General features: G+C 47.6%; 1 protein-coding gene across 5 annotated transcripts in view; it reads right to left on the bottom strand.

Annotated features, from left to right (window-relative positions):
- The window catches only part of LOC144162516 (protein disabled-like), an 89,296-nt gene that overhangs the window by 39,611 nt on the left and 31,068 nt on the right, over positions 1-18,617 (bottom strand). For 4 of the 5 annotated variants that reach the window (XM_077693078.1, XM_077693082.1, XM_077693080.1 and 1 more), the window contains exons 3-5: positions 5,462-5,566; positions 2,938-3,080; positions 1,714-1,803 (exon numbers count right to left, since the gene is read on the bottom strand). In XM_077693078.1, coding sequence (XP_077549204.1) covers positions 1,714-1,803; positions 2,938-3,080; positions 5,462-5,566 — 338 coding nt within the window. Of the gene's footprint in view, positions 1-1,713; positions 1,804-2,937; positions 3,081-5,461; positions 5,567-9,467; positions 9,756-18,617 lie in introns of those variants that run through there. The other variant, XM_077693081.1, reaches the window with a different exon arrangement.

Below are 18,617 nucleotides of genomic sequence, written 5' to 3'. Positions count from 1 at the left end.
ACAGCACATGGCTGCATTCTGCAAGCCACACAAATATATTGACGATGCAAGTACTACACGAAGCATAACATACACATTATATACTTATATATTGGGCAGCGACATTTACTGACGTGTACCTGTTGACCTGTACCGTATGCATTGACCTGTAACATATATATATTGACCCGTACCTATTGACCTGTATTGTATGTATTTACCCATGCTGTACATAGACCCGTGCCTATTGGAAAAGCATTGAGCACAAACAAATTGACAGAAAACACAACAAGACGAGACAGGACTAGTGCCAGTCCAGTCTGGTCTTTCTGTGTCTTCTGTTGATCTGTTTGGGCTCAATTCTTTTTCGAATCATGAACCAACTAGTTCGACAGCAAGTTCTAAGTTACCACATCTATTGACCTGTGCCGTACGTTAATTGATCCATACCATGCATACATTGACTTGTACCTATTGACCTGTATTCCGTGTACTGACCCATACCATATACAGTCAGACTTGGATGTAACAAACCTCTACGAAACGAATTCCTGGATTTAACCAAGTTTTTCAATTCCCCGTTGCCACCCCTAAAGAAGCCCGTGTATTTGCGGCCTCTATGTCACGAAGGAGTTGCGACGGTTAACCTGGATGATGTAATGAATTCGCTACGCTGGCGAGCCACTGTTTTTTGCACTTGCACTGAAATATCGTACGGAGAAATGCGCTAATCTAGTGAACTTCGCTCGCACTGCAAACTACCATGCCTTCCCACGTGTTAGCGTGGTGTCGGTTAGGTGCTAGGCCTGCTGGTCGGCGTGTAGTCGCGCGTTTCCACCGCTATCTGTGGTATCGGCTCGTTGGTGACGAGTACTGCTGCCAGAAAATGAAAAGTTTTGTCTTTTCAAGACAAGCTCGTAATTTTAAATGCCGTCTCCCCCGGCGAGAAAAAAGAACGTCGCCGCCCAGTACAGTGTCCCAGTTAGCACCTTCTCAACAATTTTGCATGCGGCAAAGAGCATCAAGTTCGCGAAAAGGCGCCCTTTAAGCATAAGCTTGGTCCCTAAAACGGGTTAAGGCACCGAAAAGTGTCAAAAGGAAAAAAATGATACTTATGTTTCTTAATTAATACGGAGGTACCTTGCTTTTTTGGAATGCCTAAGCTGGTGCGAAAGCAGCAGGCTCACACACGCAGTTTTTAACTGCGAAATAAATCCTTTGAAGAGCGAGTTCACCCTCACTGATGTCTGGCATTTTCTTTTCATTTCAGCTTCATTTATGCAAGCCATAGCCTGAAACCTACATGTAACGAAAAATTGCGAATTTTTGTCAATTTCGTTATATCCAGGTTTAACTGTATACATTGATCTATACTGTATGCCTTGGTGCAATACATTCGCAGACATTGCCACCAATACGGCGATCACTTTGATTTATTGATTGTAGGGTTTAACGCGCCGACGCAACGCAGGCGACGAGGCGCGCCGTAGTGGAGGGCTCCGGATTAATTTTGACCACCTGGGGATCTTTAACGTGCGCCGAGATCGCGTACACACGGGCGTTTTTGCTTTTCGCCTCCATCAGAAAAGCGGCCGCCGCGGCCGGGAATCGAACCCGTGCTGAGCAGCGCAACACTTTAGCCACTGAGCCACCGCGGCGGGTACGGCGATCACTTTGGTGAAACGCTGCCACTCGCTAGTCAGCTTCGCTAGTCCAGATGCGCCGGACTCTCACCCCGGACTTGTCGTCACGCATCTTGATGCCCTGGAGGGAGACCGTCAGCTGGACCCGCTGCTTGTGCTCTCCCGACGCACGCACGGCCATCTGCACACGGCCACAGCACTGCCGGTCATCGGCCACTTCGAGCAACCCTGGCACCGCACTCAAAGGCACCCTCCTTTTAAAGGCGCCATGAGAATAAAATTAAAGTTTGCTTAATTACAAAGACTACTTTGTCCCGATGAGACTAATATCCCAATTTCACCGCAAACTTCAAAGAAATATTGGAGACATCAAAGAAAACTTATGAAGCAGTGGCGGCTCCCCAGCTAATTTCCAACAATTTCTCTATGATGTCACAGAACCTTGTTCGTGCAATTGGTGGCCGCTGAACTAAGCCACAATTAATTCTGTAATGCCTAAAGCATCATATAAAATACACCATCTTTCGGATTTTTTTTTTACTCGCACCTGGGCCTTAAGACCACCAGGAAATGCCCACTGTATCATTTCCGATACCTCCGAAGCGTTTTACAAAAAACTATAGCTTGATGACTGGCCACATCGAGTCCCAAATACAGTTTCCTCCATTGTAAGCGCCCAAGGCGGGTCTACACCTACTTTCAATAGGTGTATGATACAATTTTTTTACCAAGTATATGATACATTGTATACCTACTTTATACGTAGGTATACATAAATCTACATGTAAATGGGTATATGCAACATTACATACCTACATTATATATGTACGTATACATATATATATATGCTTACTTTTTATGCATCTATGATATATTAGGTAATTTTATAACCCTTGGAGAAAAAAATTTTTCTTCGCCTTTCTTTATTGTTTGAGTCACAAACTATAATGCAATAAAGAATTAGAATTTTTATCTATTGTTTTCATTGTTTGGGCATTGCAGGGGTAAGAAGCATAATTGGGTGATCGTAGTGTGTCCTCCCATTTTGTTTGATTTTATTACTTGGATGCGAATGTGCAGTTAAGATACTGATGGAAATGTCCATATAGCTGGCTCATAATATGCTACTGCTGCCCACAGTACGCCCCTGTAGCGGAAAATTCGTTTTTTTCTTAACATTTTTTTTTTCATTTTTCTTTTCTGCGCAAAAAAGGTTTTTTGTGGCTGTAACAGGGCTGGCTGAGCGACCGACCACAGTTTGACCCAGACTCGCGGCACTCTGGCGCCCTCTGTCATCGACTGAGGAGCCCCCCACCTTGAGGCGGGTGAGGGCGTCCTGGCACATGCGGTCGCCGCGGGCCTCTGGCACGGCCTGGCTGCCAATCAGCTTGGCCCGGAAGGGCAGCCCGTCCCCCTCAAAGCGGAACGGGTCGTTCCCCTTGCTGCTGCTGCTCCCGCCTGCACACGCGAGAAGAACACGGGACGGGGTCAGAACAGCACCCTTCTACACTGCGACACCCTTGCTTCACGCACTGAGAGTTTCTCCCTTGCCTGCGACCAACAAAAGCCCCCACGCTGTCCAGCAACTACCGTAATTACCCGATTCTACCGCGCACCTTTTTTCCGGAAAAATAGGCCGAAAAATCGCATGCGCGTTAGAATCGGATACGAAACCGAAACTGGCGAAACAGCTCAAATTTTGTTCCACCCATCGCCATCGCCATCTCAAGATGGCGCCAAAGCTTTTAGCAACAATTTTTCGGATCTAGGCGCCTAGGCTTTTCTATGGGCGTTCACATAAATCGTCAAATTATTCCACTTGCGCGCTTGATAACAGCAATGGCAGCAGCGGCAATGAAGGTGCGCCGCTTCCACGGCTCACGAGCGGCTCCCACGCATTCACGTGTGGTTGGCTGAAGCGTACGGCTCTGGAGAAGCTCGCGGGATGGGCGTGCGAGGCGTGGGCCACGATCCCATCGAACATGGTTGAACGCTCGTTCAGAAGTGTGGCATCGCTAACGCGCTTGACGGCACCGATGACGAGATGTTGCGGTCAGCGGAAGGCGACAAGGAGCTCTCGGAGAGCGACGAGGTGTGAGATGAGTAAGATTACTTCGGGAAATAAATCGCCCGTTTCTCTAGCATTCGTTTTTCTTGCTCACAAAGTTCCTTGCGCGTTACAATCGGAGGTGCAAGTTTTTTCGGTTTCTTGCCTGGAAAATCGGGTGCGCGTTAGAATCAGGTAATTACGGTAAATGTTCAGTCCCCAGTAAAGGTATCCTTTGCACTTCAGGTGAAACCACCGTGAAACGAAACACATGAGGGAAGGTCGAGATAGTGCCAAATCTTGTAAAGCCAACGAAAATGAGGCCCGACAGCATGCTAAAATGGGCGGAGCTCACTTCCACACGAACAGCGATAAAATGAATAAAAAGCAATAATAAAGGGCAATAAAAAGGCCACTGCCTCATAACATCCTCTGCAAGTATCAATAAAAGTGCCAAGACAGAAATCTGTCCTGGAACACAGAGTCACCTGTCAACCTGTTCATGATGCAATTTCTCCTCTTGCGTGTTTTTTTTTACCTTTCATTTTTTTTTGGTGCAATCTTATTGGGCCCACAGAAGACGTACGTTACGGCACAATAAGAGCATGGCTGTGTCGTTGTTACATGTGGAAATTTTCTGTTGCAGTTTAAGACACTACCAGTTAATTAAGAATGGGCCCTTTATGCCTTTTCCAACGCTGCTTCTGAAATATTGCTGCACAAACTGCTATTATTGAATGACAAGTTACACAGACATGTATATTACTGCTGGCTACTTCTGCAACATTATTACACCATACTTTGACACATTTTTCAGGCTTTGCGTTCTTGCCAGACTAAGTTTGTCACTCATTCACGATCTTCACTCGACTCCTGTCACCTCCATACTAGGGCACTCCCAGCAAAAATTGGAGCATTCCATGCTATCTGCAAGTTCTGCTTCTATCATTTGCTCAATGATCATTTGCTCAATGACAACACATTTGCTGAATGTTGAGTTACACGATTCAAAACTTCCTTGTGTTCATTTTTTATGCTTCGGTTCCAGTTTTCCGTTACATTTTTGAAGGGCTGAGCAAAGTAACATCATGCAAGAGGCCCTCATTCTGCAGCAGAGATGAATAGGCTGGGGATGACGTGATGATGACATTTATTTATTTATTTATTTACAGGGTACTGCCAGCTTCACTTAAGGAGCCCTAGGCAGGATCGGACAAACATAACTGATAAAAAAAAGGGGAACAGGAGTAGTTTTATACAAGTGTGGGAAATAACGCGCCTAGAACAAACAAAGGAACACATTTTATTTACGTGGCAAAATAAAACCAATAAAGAACGCAATAACGGGGAACTTCAAAGGTGTCGCTCGGTGTAATATGAAATGGACACGCAGATCACACAGGGAAGCAACAAAACGCAAATCCAAATCATTTAGAATGAACCACTGAACAAGAAAAGCATTTCAACAGGTGCAGCCAAAGAATACACAGACACAGGGGGAATGTCGGACTGCGTGTGAATGTTGATTGCAGACATAAATGATTGTACAATATCGCGCTCTACAATTTCCGCAGGCAGTCTATTCCATTCGTGGATAGTACGTGGGTAGAAGGAATGTTTGAGAGAGACTGTTCTGGCATGGCCTGGAAACTTTTGACAAAGACTGCGCATGCACGATGGACTGCAAGGGAGAGACAGCATACCGTCGCGCCTTGCCCAACTCCCCGTGCAAGGAGGAGCAGAGCACACTTCCGGTGGGGGGGGACGATGGAGGGGGAGAAGGCGTACGCACCTTTTTCTTTGCGGGTTTGGCGGACGACTCGGCGGCCCCCGTCGTTCCGCATCGTCCCATGCTGGCTCATGACATCCCCCCCACTGCACTTCGGCCCCTCCTCCTCTGCGATGAGGGAGAGAGAGAGAGTCACGCGACAACTTCTTACAAGATCAACTTTTAACTCCCACTGTCACCTTGAGTTGGCCTTTGGAGCAAAGTTGGCATGCCGTATTGTTGCCCTTAGATGTATAATGAACTTTTCATTGCCTAAACCAGCGTAGAATGGAACAGTCACCCTCCCACTATTGCTGCCACCACTGATGCCATCCACTTCAAGGAAGCCATTCATGGAGTTTATTGTTGATCCGCTCTTTTGTAATTCATTCTCTTGTCTGCTTGAATGCTGTAATCGCAAAAGCAACTGCAATCTAAGTATGCATTCCACCCCTCCCTTCTGTTATGACCTATGGGCCTTGGAAGTATTTCCAATAAATAAACAAACTTCCTCCAAAAGTCAAAAGTGTTATTACTCTATCTGTAACAGGCGGCAAGGCACTATTTGTGGCTGCCACACCACCTACCACAGTGAATTGCTTGGGACTGGCAAAGTTGGTGCACACTGATGACAAATTTCAGCTTGAACATACAAACCACAGATGGTAGAAAAGAAAACATGGATACAATGTTAAAAAAGTATCTGTATACAGTAAAACCTCATTACAAGAGACTTGGTTATAAGGGACATTTGAATGAAAACAGTTTGGTTTTCCTATGTTTGCCATGTTAGCAACACCACATACAAGAGCCCTTGCTTACAAGAGACATGTTTTCCGGGTCCCTTGGGCGTCTCTTGTAGCGAGGTTTTACTGTACAGCATTGTATCCGTGTCTTCTTTCAAATTGTCCGTGGTTTGTGCGTTCAGGCTCTAATTTGCAGTCAATACAGCAATGCAGCCACACTGGTTTGAAATGCATCTCAATTCTAGCTAAGCATTAGAAATGTAGATTTTTTCACTCATTTCAAGGCCAATTCCGAGTTCAAGCACTGCTAGGTGCCCCACATTGTAAAATCACATCTGTCATGCGTGAAAGCTCTCAATCAAGTTCACTCGGCAAAAGAACTTCGCGTGACCAAGAAAGAGCAGTGCTAGCAAACGTCATTCCGTTGAGTGTAAAATCTCTCAGTTACAGTCACAGCATGACCCAAAAATGTCGGTGTGTGGCGCTGCAAATTGCAGCGTTCAAAGCACATCATCTAATACCGTGTTTCACTTCACCATTGCTCCTGTACCCAACTTTGCGACAAATTTTCAACTGCCTAAGGGGTCTGTAGAAGTGAACATGCTAGGAACAGCAGAAGCTGTACACAGCAATCGCTTCATTTTCACATTGATTTCAGTTTTTCATTTCGTGACAAATTTTGTAAATTAAATTAAATTAAACACGGACAATATAAAAAAAGAATGCTAGGCTTTGACGATGTGGCTGTTACCTTCTACGTCAATCAAATCTATGACACTGGCACAGTCTTGCAACGAAACTACTACTGCTGTGTGTTTGAAGGATGAAGTGATAAAGGTGAGGTGAAGATAGTAGGAAAATTTATGCTTGTTACGACTTAGAGGAGGCACTGATCTCGAGAGTAAAAAAAATTCTCAAATACAGTAGCCCACCAATTGTTTGTACCTGAAGGGGAACGAAAAACAGTCCGAATAAAAGAGCAGTTTGAAAAATCCATGAACCATTACTCCTGTTGGACAACTGGCAGTTCCTCGGGAAAGTCCGGAATATCCAGCAAGTCCGAAATTTTGGAGTCCGAAAAAATGGTCGGCTACTGTATAGACTTTGTGCACTATTTTGCTCAACTGCACACTATGTCAATACAGTTCAAATCAACAAGGAAGTGTACGTTCAACCACCCATTCATAGCCAAACACACTCCAATCACCCAATGAAATTCACCGAGTTCACATGCAGAACGAGCACCTTTAAAGGTCCATTTTTTCCTGTACATACCACGATTGGAATCTGTTATCTGTTGGCGTTGTGCAATACCCTGATATTTTATCTTCTCTTCGTGCTGATTTGAACACGGCATCATGTATTCTTCTTGTGTAGTTATCTTTGTGAATATATTTGTAGTTTTTTGTCCCTTCAATGTGCTGTTCTCCCACAAATGTATTCTTGTGCTTGTACGTTACCCAAGGCTGTCAGTAACGTACAAATTCAAATATTCGAACAATTGAATTAAAAATTTAAACCGTCCCACTACGTTCTGACATCACTGACGATGTATTTGAGGCAAGTATACACAAAATGGAAGTAAGTATGCTGACTACACGTAGCCTTCGAACGATGTAATCCAATAGGAACTGAAAGGCTACCACGAGGCCAGCCATCAGCCTTCCTAGATGGTGCAACGACATCGCTCGGCCATCACTCAGTCTACTTCTGATCGGACTCTGTACGTGCCATGTTTTCTCGTGGTTCACACTAATCATTTCGTGAGGCACTGGGTGTGACCCAACAAACAGGGTTACGTAAGTGGCAGTGTCACTAACGAAAGTTGGCCAGTGTCATCTCAGAATTGTCTGCATGGCAAACGGTGGGGTCTTCAGCGACGGCCAATGATAGTTCCGTCTGGTCCAACAGTGAATATGTTTATGTGTTTGTTCGGAACTTCCGTTGCTTACCTCACCATTCTTATCATGTCGAAAATGATATGCACTAAACTTAAACCCAAATAGTTAAATCCAAATCCAAATCCCCGTGTATTTGCATTAGATTTTGACACAGCTGAAAAAAAACACTGAATGTCCAATTGGACCCGTCGAAAAAACCATTCGACCATTTGGCAGTGCCATTGGATCCAATAGGTTCAATAGTGTTTTTGACATCTCCATTGGACTTTAAATGTCAGCCACTCGCAAAAGTGGACCCTAATAATTCTAGTATGGGAAAGTAGCTGTTGATTGGCCGGCCTATTCTGTTTTCATTAAATAGCTAATTTGAGTGAAGTTTGAATCAGATGTGGTATTAGTGTTATTGTAACGAGCAAGCATAAATGAACCCAACTGATATTTTCTCTTTACGGCCCCTCTAATAAACAGCAACCAAGTGCTGCGTACTTTGTTCCATAGATCGCACGTTTTGGAGAAAACTGCTGAATTTTCAAAACAAGTTTAACATTCCGCGTCCCTCTGTAACTCTTCTGCAAGTTTCCTCTGGAAGAAAGTCGTGTCTGTACCCTACAACAAAGATCTAAATATAGATGAATGATGTTTCCCAATGTCATTTTGCTGGAAAGAAACGCCGCGCAGCCAGATCAAATTTACTAAATGCAATTAAACGCACAACGTCTGGTTGCTTAGCATTGGACTCATTCCGACAATATCTGTCATTAATAGTACAGCGCCCGCTGAAAATAAATTACAAATTAAGCGAGATTTTAAACCACGCCAGCTTATGCGTCATGATATGAATGGGCAGGGAAAACCCGCGGCGGGCACATGAATATGAGCAAATCGTCATAGCGCCACACGAGAATAGGAGCAAATCGTCATAGCGCCACACGAAACCACGAGGTGCATCTCGACAATTTTCGTTTCTCACTCACAAGAGCGCCCGATCACGGGGAGAATTGCCGCGCTAACGAGATTAACTGGCCGTGACGACGTTCACAACGAAACCAATGTGTGGAGTCTCCTTTGCAACGTTTCGTCAGCCACGAGTACGGCCACGGTTGGCGCACGGTTTCAGTGCGACCTATTTCGCGCGAATCGCAGCTACGTAGCAGAGGCCAACCAATTTGAGGCGAGCATGAGATGCAACACCAGCGCGGTCAGCTGATGAGAACCATTTGGCAAGCGAATGACGCCCCCCTCCCCGTCACAGAGTCCCCCCCAAAGTCGAGAAGCAGGATCGTACCGCAGCTTCGTCCGCAGCTAGTGTCCGCGCATCACAGACACTCGCCGCGCAATCGGGCCGGTGTCAAGGTTCGCATCTTTTGCGAGCCATAAACTCACACGTTCTGGGGTCAGCCTTTGGCAGCATCCAGCATCCCTGAAAGCGGCCGTTTCAGCAGCATACTTCTCTGCACGGGCACCTACAGCAGCGATCGCGCTGGACACGATGACTCGGCAGACGCACAGAAACACACAGGCCGGTGGAAACCAGCACACGGTATGCAGGGTCAGCCGTCGTCGTAGGTCGGTCAACTGTCCAGCCCTTCAACACCAATTTCGATCTCTCCAAGCTGACCCGAAAGCTAGGAATGAGGATGTGATGGTGGGGTGGTTGTGGTCAATTCCACAGCAACGTTTGGCGCAGCCGCTGAATACGGCCACTAGGGGCCCCCTCAGTCCCTAGCGATTTTTTAAGAAGTTAAAATAATTGAAAGGGTTGCGCGCAGTAGTGAGCGTACGCATACTTACCAGATTATGTTTGTGCGTACGTTATTTAGCATACATTTAATATAAAATTCTATGGCACGTGGCACGGCAGTCAGCGGTCAGACTGGGCTGCAGGAGGCGCTGTTGGCGTGTAGGCAAGTGTAGGCACAAGAGTCTCGGGTTCGCGCTAGGAGTGTGCAGAAAGGTGGTATTGCTTGCCTAAGCTACAGCACAGAACAGGGAGGATTTTAGAGAAGCAAAGGTCTAGCTTTGCCTGTAGTGCCAGAAAAAGCGTAGTGGCGGCGTCGTGAACTACCCAGTACGCCCTCTTGATGGCGCTGTAAACACGGCTTTGTAAACATGGCGGATGCTTTTTGCACAGGCCGCTTGAGCTCCTTAATAACATGGCTGCCCTCGCACGGCGGCCGCCGGCTCGCTGCTCCACGGCCGGACTCGACTCTCCTCCTCCCGCGCGCGAAAGGGGCGTCGAGTCCGGCCGTGGCTGCTCCTGCTGGCTCCTGGCTGGCACGCTGGTCGCGTGTTTACTTGCGCCGCGCTAGTGAAGTGATGTTACGCCAGGTGACCAGATGGCCTCGACTGGCACAGACCACAGTGAGCAGCAAGTGAGAACAAATCGTTTATTGACATCCGCAAGTTTACAGAGGCCAGGACATCATGTCATTTCGATCGCTGCAATTGTACGTCGCTTTCGTGACAACATTTTTTTTTTTTGCCATAACAACTCGTTCACTTGCGCTAAGATTTCGAACGAAGGGCACAAATGAAGTATTGACGGCGACAACGGTTTCCTTTGCACCGTCTTTCTAGCGGAGTGCATAACACTCACCTTCTGTTTGAAGAATCGAATATTCTGGCCTCGACAGCTGCCTTCCGATGCGGAATTTCCCACATTTGTCATTCCACAAGCACTCAATTCTCGTGTTTTGCCAGTCCTCTCAACAACTGATGGACGCAAAAGCACATAACAGCAATAACAGTCACGAAACCGGTGCTCCGCGCACATTGAAACGGTCGGCCGTTGCAGCGGTTTCAATTTGAATTGGCGGCTTTGTGGTTGCGAATTCAGAAACAAGGTGGTGCACCAGTCGGCTGTTCGTAAAAAGTTGCGTACATTTTTGCTCAACGGATGTTTGATGCGGAACTTGTTAATAGTATTTTTAAATAACACATTGTAAGCGAACTGTGTGGGCTCTTTGAGTCATGGAATGAATGTTTTGTATTCTATACCAAAAGTAACATTTTGCCTGCGCCGTCTGGTGGGTTTGATGGTCGAAAACAGCGCTTTAGGTTGGTCAAGGTTGGTCACGTGGGGCGTCGATTTTTACGCCGCCTATAGGGAAGACAGGGAACGTCCAAGCTTGCGAGCCCTGGCTACAGTTTCTCCAACGACTCACACGGAAAAGTATGCCACCTGTCGCAGCAGGTGGCACTTATAGTCGACGGAGGTCACAAAAAAGCTTTGCTTGCCTAAGCTACGGTTCCTCCAATGACTCACACGGAAAAGTATGCCACCTGTCGCAGCAGGTGGCACTTATAGTCGACGGAGGTCACAAAAAAGTTTGTGCCCTTCAGATCTTGGTTCTAGCGCGTGGTCCGGGTCAATGTCCTGTTCAGGGAACGTGCCTCTATCCCCTCACGCTACCAAGTCATCCTAAACAATTACGCCGTACACTCCCCGTCTCCCGGGCCGACTCAACCTCAAAAGAAAGAAAAGGTTTTTTTACGATGATGAGTGGCCGACTTCCACGGAAAACCCGAAATTGACCGCCATTGGTGGTGTTACGATTCAGCGCGCCGCTATTCTGTTTCGAGCTGCAAGTTGCGGAGTGTTCCGGTGCTGCGTAAGAAAGCTGCCTCTGACAGGTTAAGACTTGCCGGAGAACGACCGGCGCGTGGGCGCATCGCTGTGGGTGATTCAACCTCGGCGGCTACAAACAGTTCTTCGTGTTGAGACTTGCCCCGGGGAAGGGGACGCCGCAGCGAGATCTCCTCTCGCCCATCTCTCAGACTCAACAAGCGCCGCTACTGCCGGCTTCACGAACTCGGAAAGAGTTTGGTGTGTGTCTAGAATTTTCGTGCCGTGTGCACAGAAGCACTTGGAAAACCGCGCAGCCGTTACGGCTTCTGTGTATAAAACCCGCCCTCTGGGTGGATAGTTCGATTCGTTTTGCAGCAACGAATCCAGCAACGAAACCGGCCTGTTTAGTCACACCCGGAATAAGGGTATTGTTCCTGTGTTGCTTCGGCTCATCTCTCGTCATGCAGTAAACGAGTTAGTTTGCCTTCGGCTTCTTGTATACTGATCACCAAGGCAGCAACTCTTGCTGGCCGCTCACCACCACGCTACCTCACATGACGGAGGCGACGGAGACCTCTTCGGGGACGCCTTCCCGAATGTGACAGTGGGGATCCATTCCCCGCTTGTCTGTGACGTACAGTTTCATACAATAATATTGTATGGAACTCTATATGGTCCGTGACCGGTGTAAGGGTTCGATAGTATTTGTCGACTGTGGCTTGTGGCTCCCGGTTTGGTATATTTTTGGGAAAGAGGGCAGGGTGCGTGTTTTCGGGATGCCTCCCCGTGGGTGAGTTTTGCCTTTCAAATCTGCTGGTGGCGAGAGATGGGCAGTTTCTTCCGAGTTGACTTATTCGGCAATCCTTGGCCAGGCGTAAAGTTGTAGAATGTATCTCTACCAGTGAAGGTGTTTTGCATTTATTGAAGGTTGTTGAGGGTCGGTATGGACGGCGTTGTATGGCTAGTAGCTCAATGGGTGCAGTAAACGGGGGCCACAGCGACAAGCGAAAAAACTAATGCAGTACCAGCGGGGGCAACGACAGCGACGAGCCATCGCCGTCGCTCGCGACTGCCCACCCAGAAATTGTCCACATGCGAGCGACAGCGACGGGGGTGCCCTGCGGCAGCGTATTAATTTTTTCGATTGTCGCTCTAGACAGCGTCAATGTTTAGCCACTGTTTACTGCGCCCATTGTGTTTTTCAAGCGAACCTTGTATTGGTTGAGTCGTGACTACGGTCCCTAGAATATACTGGCATATTCTAGGGACCGTAGGCGCTGTCAGCGTTGGCTCTGTTCGTCAAGACCCCCTCACCCGCAGCTATCGGCCGTAAACCCCTCCTCGCCCGCAGCTGGCGGCCTCTCCACAAGTGGCGCGCTTCTGGAGTGGAAGCGGCTCCCCGATGTTGACGCCGACGCCCGCCATACCGCTCCAGGCAGAAAACGTGTGGGCGGTCGTTTGGGCCGAAGGGGAGCATGGGGAAGTGCGAATGCACGGGTGATGCTATGCAGCAAACCACGAAAGTCCATAGGATATCCACAAATGGTCACAATATCCAATGTCATTTTGGGACATTCATGTGATGTCCATACAATGTTTCACCCAAGATCATCTGCCTGCGGACATCCATGCGATATCACTGCAGGTGTGTTATTATAACATCATTATGCGATATTGCTAGGATGTCCACTAATTTACATTTTTTCTCACACTGAGAATTCGCACTCATAGCGCAGTGTACATATGGGGCCCCAGCCACACAAAGTGTGTCTTAGTTCAAATCATCCCTCATCCCCGTCTTTCCTTAAGCTTCGAAATATTTTCTGGCCTGTTTCTAACTGATATTTTAAATGAAGAGCGGGTAGTTATTTGATTTGGAATTTGAGCGAAATCTGGTTGCCTTTCTGTTTGATTCGGGAATTGAATTCTATATTTTAGGCTGTTTGATTTATGTGGATGGAGAACAAGCGGGACTGTTGATTTTCTCATTTCTAATTTTCTACGAGCACTCGTACGCAGCCTGCAGTGCTGAACCAGTATGGAGCCCACTGAGTAGGCAGGACTCTTGTCACCCAAATTTGATGCTTTGGATGCGAGCAGGTGCATTGCATGATGCAACCCACCGTCTTGGTGTTGCTTGTTTAGTTCTTGCGCGATGGAGTGGCGTGTCTCGTCCAGTCTTGTAACGTCGGGGGAGGAGATGAGGGTGACGGCCGAGTAATTTTGCAGCGTTTTACTGCATCGTGAATAGCCTCGTGGGGTGAGCAGTCGAAGGCTTTGCGAATGTCCAGAAGGACGACAAAGGCCGCGGTTTTTGGTAGCCTTCGCGTTTTCTAGTGCAGAGACAAGGTCAGCAATTGAATCCATCCGATCCCCCGTGAAAATGGAAAGCGCATTTCTAGCAAGAAATCATATCTTCCGGCTTCATTTCTGACTCGGTTATTAGATTCTAGCTGAAATCGACAGCTTCTACCTAGAGAAATTCTTAGTTTAGCTAGAGAAGATTATTTCCAGCTTGCGGGTTTTTTTTCTTCGCTTAACTGACATATGCTAGCTGGAAGTAAATCTCAATCCAGCTAGAAATAAACTAGAAACTGAATTTCTAGTTAGAAATTCTGCTATTTCTTGCTAGAATATTTCTAGTAGGAGAAAATTTCTGGTTCAATAATCCAGCTAGAAAAAAAAACACATATTTTCACCTGGGATGGCACTGTGCTGGCGGCAAAAACCTGTCTGTTGCTCAGGGTTCAAGTTGCAGATTCACGCATATTGGTAATTCGCATGAAGGAAGAAAAATGGAGGAAAGAAAAACTTTTCTTTCCTCCATGGTAATTCGAGGCGTGCGAGCGCAATGGATTCGAGAATTTCGGAGGCAGCGCTCGTGAGTGAAATAGGACGAAGAGCAGAAAAGTTTGGGAGATTTGTTCTTTTTTAGGATGGGAGAAACAAGTTGGAGGCCAAATTGAGCAGGCAGGGTGCCGAAAGACCAGTAGAAGTTGCAAAGTCAAGGTGGCGCGAGCGCTGCCTCTCGGCTACGTTTCCGATAGCCTGGTATGTGATGCCGTCAGCCCCGGGCGCACTTTTCCTTTTTGCATTTTGAATGGCCCACACGAGCTCGGCCGCCATGAAAGGAGCTTCAAAAGCTGTGCTCGGGGGGAAGGCGCGCGCGTGGCGTTAGATTCTTCGTTTTGGGCTGCGGCAGGGTTTGCGCGAGAAAGCTCGGCCGCGTTTTTTCCCACTTGCTATGAAAAGGGCGAGGAGGGGGGGGGGGAGGGGGGGGGGTTTGTATGCCGGGGTCTCGGAGAGAGCGCGAAGCAAGTGCCGTGCATTCGCCCCCCATCCCCACGAGCGCGCCGCATACTCCCTCCCAGCCTCTCCGTACTTGCTTGGCGTATCGTCTGACAAAAGCAGCGGCGGCGGCGGCGGAGGAGGACCGGAGGAAAACATTCTAGCCCTCTCCGACGGGGAGCTGGGTTCCCGTGGTTCCCGCAGTTCCCGCGCTTTTCAGTCGCTCACTCGCTCTTTGCTCGGCTGTTGTGACCACAATTGTCTCATACTGAGCTGCTCGAAGGAATTCGCGTCTCGAGAGACGGGAAATCGACGGTTGGTGTTCGGATGGTGTTCGGTTCCTGTCTTCGGCTGCACCACACGGTTCTCAGATCACCGATCGGCTTCACTTCAAGGACCCGGCCGTATACTTCTACTTCAATAATTACCATCAATCTCTGTTCAAGGTATTTCTTCTTTGCCATTGTGATGCTACTCGCGGCTCCAAATTACTGCTTGGTATTTTCTTCCAGTTTTCCTTCTGAGATCGACTGCCAGTGAATACATCACAAAAACTTCATCCCAGCCCCTTGATCAACGTCTCAAGTAGCAGGTAAGAAACTATCATAATGTCAGCAGTAAGCTGAAGCTAACCAAGAAATACGACATTTTCTTGCAGGACTACTAGCGTTTTCTCCAGATTCTGCCATTCCAAGAAGGGTACCTAGCATTTCGTTCCTTTTCCTTTTATTCAAATGTATATTCTGCTGCCGCTGCTGCGAAGTTTGCTGCCGCTCTTTCTGCTGAAGAAACAAGCTTTCTGGATCAAACGCAAGATTTCAACTGGTGGCCCAACTTCTCAGAAGCAAATTTACAGAACACGTTAACATGAATCCAAGCACGTGCCTTTTTTTGCATTTTTTTAGAGACTAAATTTGCCTTTGCTTTTCCGGCCTGTTTCTTCTTTTGTGGGTTTATTACATTTAAAATTTATTCTCTGCTTAAGTTTTCACGGCTTCAAGTTGAATCACATTATTTGCTGAAATCTTTGCTGTGTTTTTCTCATGTCTCATTTTAGCTGCACAGTTAAGAAACGATTCATATATGCACGCCTGTTGATGGTGAATTTGTATGTAAAGTATTTGACCCGCCCGGTTGATTGCAATTATCTTTTAACCTGTCACTCTTTCAAAAGGCAGATGGTGTAAGCAGCTGTTTCAATAATAGCCATTTAACAAGCGTTTAACTGGTGCTTTTTTTAAATGTTTTCTAGGCCTTGGACTTCCAGCAAGGTTCATCTGGTGCATATTGAAATGATTTTGAAATAAATACCATTTTTCTTTGCAATAAAAAATGGGGATGGTTTCATGTCACTAATAATAATATATAAATAGTTATATAATAATAGTATAAGGTCCTGAGAATGCCTCAACATGGCATCAAATGGACATTACATGATGTCGTCCGGATATCTGTGAAATGTCCACAGAAAGTTTCCATGAATTTTCAGGACATCCTGTGGATATCCAGACGAAAGTATTTGTGGATGTCTATTCCGAGGCAATAGGGACATCACCTGAATATCCTGTGGACATAACGTGGGTGTTCACGGATATCCTCTGCACATTAGATATCAGGGAAGTTACATTGAATGGACATCCACAAGATGTTTTATGGTTTGCTGGGATGTTGAACTGTGTTGGCATTCGCCCGTTAGTTGCATTTAACACCCCCGCGTGATCAAGTGGGGATTCACACACCCCGTTAGTCGTTCTCTGGAAATCTTGGTGAATTAAAGTGTATGTTCGAGGAGATCACACACACACGCAAGTAAAGTGAAACGACAGTATTCTTTATTCAGCACTTGTTGGTGTTGTCGTTGTAGTTGGCGGTCATTATGACCGCCTTGTGGTCACTGAAATGTACGGTAAAGAGTTGTTGCAAGACCGCGCGTATCAGACAGTTCCTCGCAAAGGCCAGGTCGATGTAGCTGCCGTTGATGGTGGTGGGAGCCTCTAGCGGTAGGCACGTCATGGAGTGGTTGGCGAGCATGTATTCCATCAACCACTCGCCGCCCTTTCGCACGTCCACGTTAAAGTCTCCAACAACCACGACCGGGTCCGAGGGCTTTACGCGCCTGGCCACACTCTCCATCGCCGCGTCCACGTATTCGACGACGTCGTCGCGCGAGATGTTTGGCGCGAGGTAGAGGGTGACGACCACGATTCCGTCGCCCGAGTACGCGTCGGTGTAGACGGCACTGTACGGCGACTCGTCCCTGACCGGCGAGGTGGACACGGCGTGCGACACGAGGTTCGCGTAGACGTGACCGACGAGGTAGACGCCGCAGTACTCGCCCCGACTTCCGCTCCTGGCGAAGCAGCAGTCGTCGATGGGGAAGTGGGAATGCACGGGTGATGCGAAAGAATTCTTCTTGGCCAATCGCCCTAAGTGGGTATGTGCTAAAGAAATTAGGAACTCTTCTTGGCCAATCGCCCTAAGTGGGTATGTGGTGCGGATGGACGGACGGCGGTGGACGCGTGATTCAGGGTCGCTTAAGAAGTGCATTCGCACTTAAAAAATACAATTTTTTTAACCTCCTTGGACGCAGCACCGTGACGTCACCTCTTGTATGTGCGCGTTTCATGCGAAGTGGACTTTTTCTTTTTTCCCCATCCCTTGTTTCGGCTGCTTTGCGGGCGGCCGATGGTTTCGCACCGTGTGCGGGGCTGGGCTGCGGCGCTGGGGAAGCTGACGCACATAGAAGTTAACCTTTTGTACCTGAGCCCCTGATCTCTCCGCGCTCTTCTTGCGCGCCTTCAAGTTGACGCTGACCTCCGATCGTGTTCCTAGATAAGCGCTCGGCTCGGTGCTCGAAGTGCGCGGGCGCGGATGGGCGCTTTCACGTACATGTGGCAATTATACACGTTCCGGAAAGCAAAACCCTCATTGAAAGCTCGATTCGATTCGATTTGTGGGGTTTAACGCGCCGACGCAACGCAGGCGATGAGGCGCGCCGTAGTGGAGGGCTCCGAATTAATTTTGACCACCTGGGGATACGTGCGCCGAAATCTCGCACACACGGGCGTTTTTGCTTTTCGCCTCCATCAGAAAAGCGGCCGCCGCGGCCGGGAATCGAACCCGCGACCGCGTGCTCAGCAGCGCAACGCCTTAGCCACTGAGCCACAGCGGCGGGTCTCATTGAAAGCTCATTCTGCAAAGTGCAGTATTGGGCGAGTTGGTTATCCATCATTACTAAACAGCGCAACAAAAACACGGACTTTAGCTGAGGTACACAGGACGAGCGCTGACTTTCAACTGAGCTTTTATTGAAAACACACATATTTATACCCCACACACTTACACACACGTGCTATAAATTGCTAGGCAGCGAAAATTGCTAGGTTGGGGGAAAATTGCGCCAGCGTACCTTCGGTTGCGCTGTCAGCCAAGGAATTTGATTTTTACAAGGGGGAAGGAACGCAACATAGAAAGTAATCTGGAGGCGCAACACGTGTGTCATGGCTTGAGAGGGCTTATTATCATTTCAAGTGCGTGTGTTCTTCTTAATGGGAATTTGTAGAGCGTGTGTGGCGCGTCATAGCACCGCTATGATGAATCGCTTGTTTTGTTGTGTGCATTTATAGCACGTGTGTGTAAGTGTGTGGGGTATAAATATGTGTTTTTTCAATAAAAGC

This window comes from Haemaphysalis longicornis, unplaced genomic scaffold (assembly GCF_048455015.1).
Source record: "Haemaphysalis longicornis isolate Haplotype H1 unplaced genomic scaffold, Haemaphysalis longicornis Haplotype H1 scaffold_12, whole genome shotgun sequence".
NCBI lineage: Eukaryota > Metazoa > Arthropoda > Arachnida > Ixodida > Ixodidae > Haemaphysalis > Haemaphysalis longicornis.
Note: the sequence above shows the minus strand (reverse complement) of the source record. Positions and strands in the feature narration are given on the sequence as shown.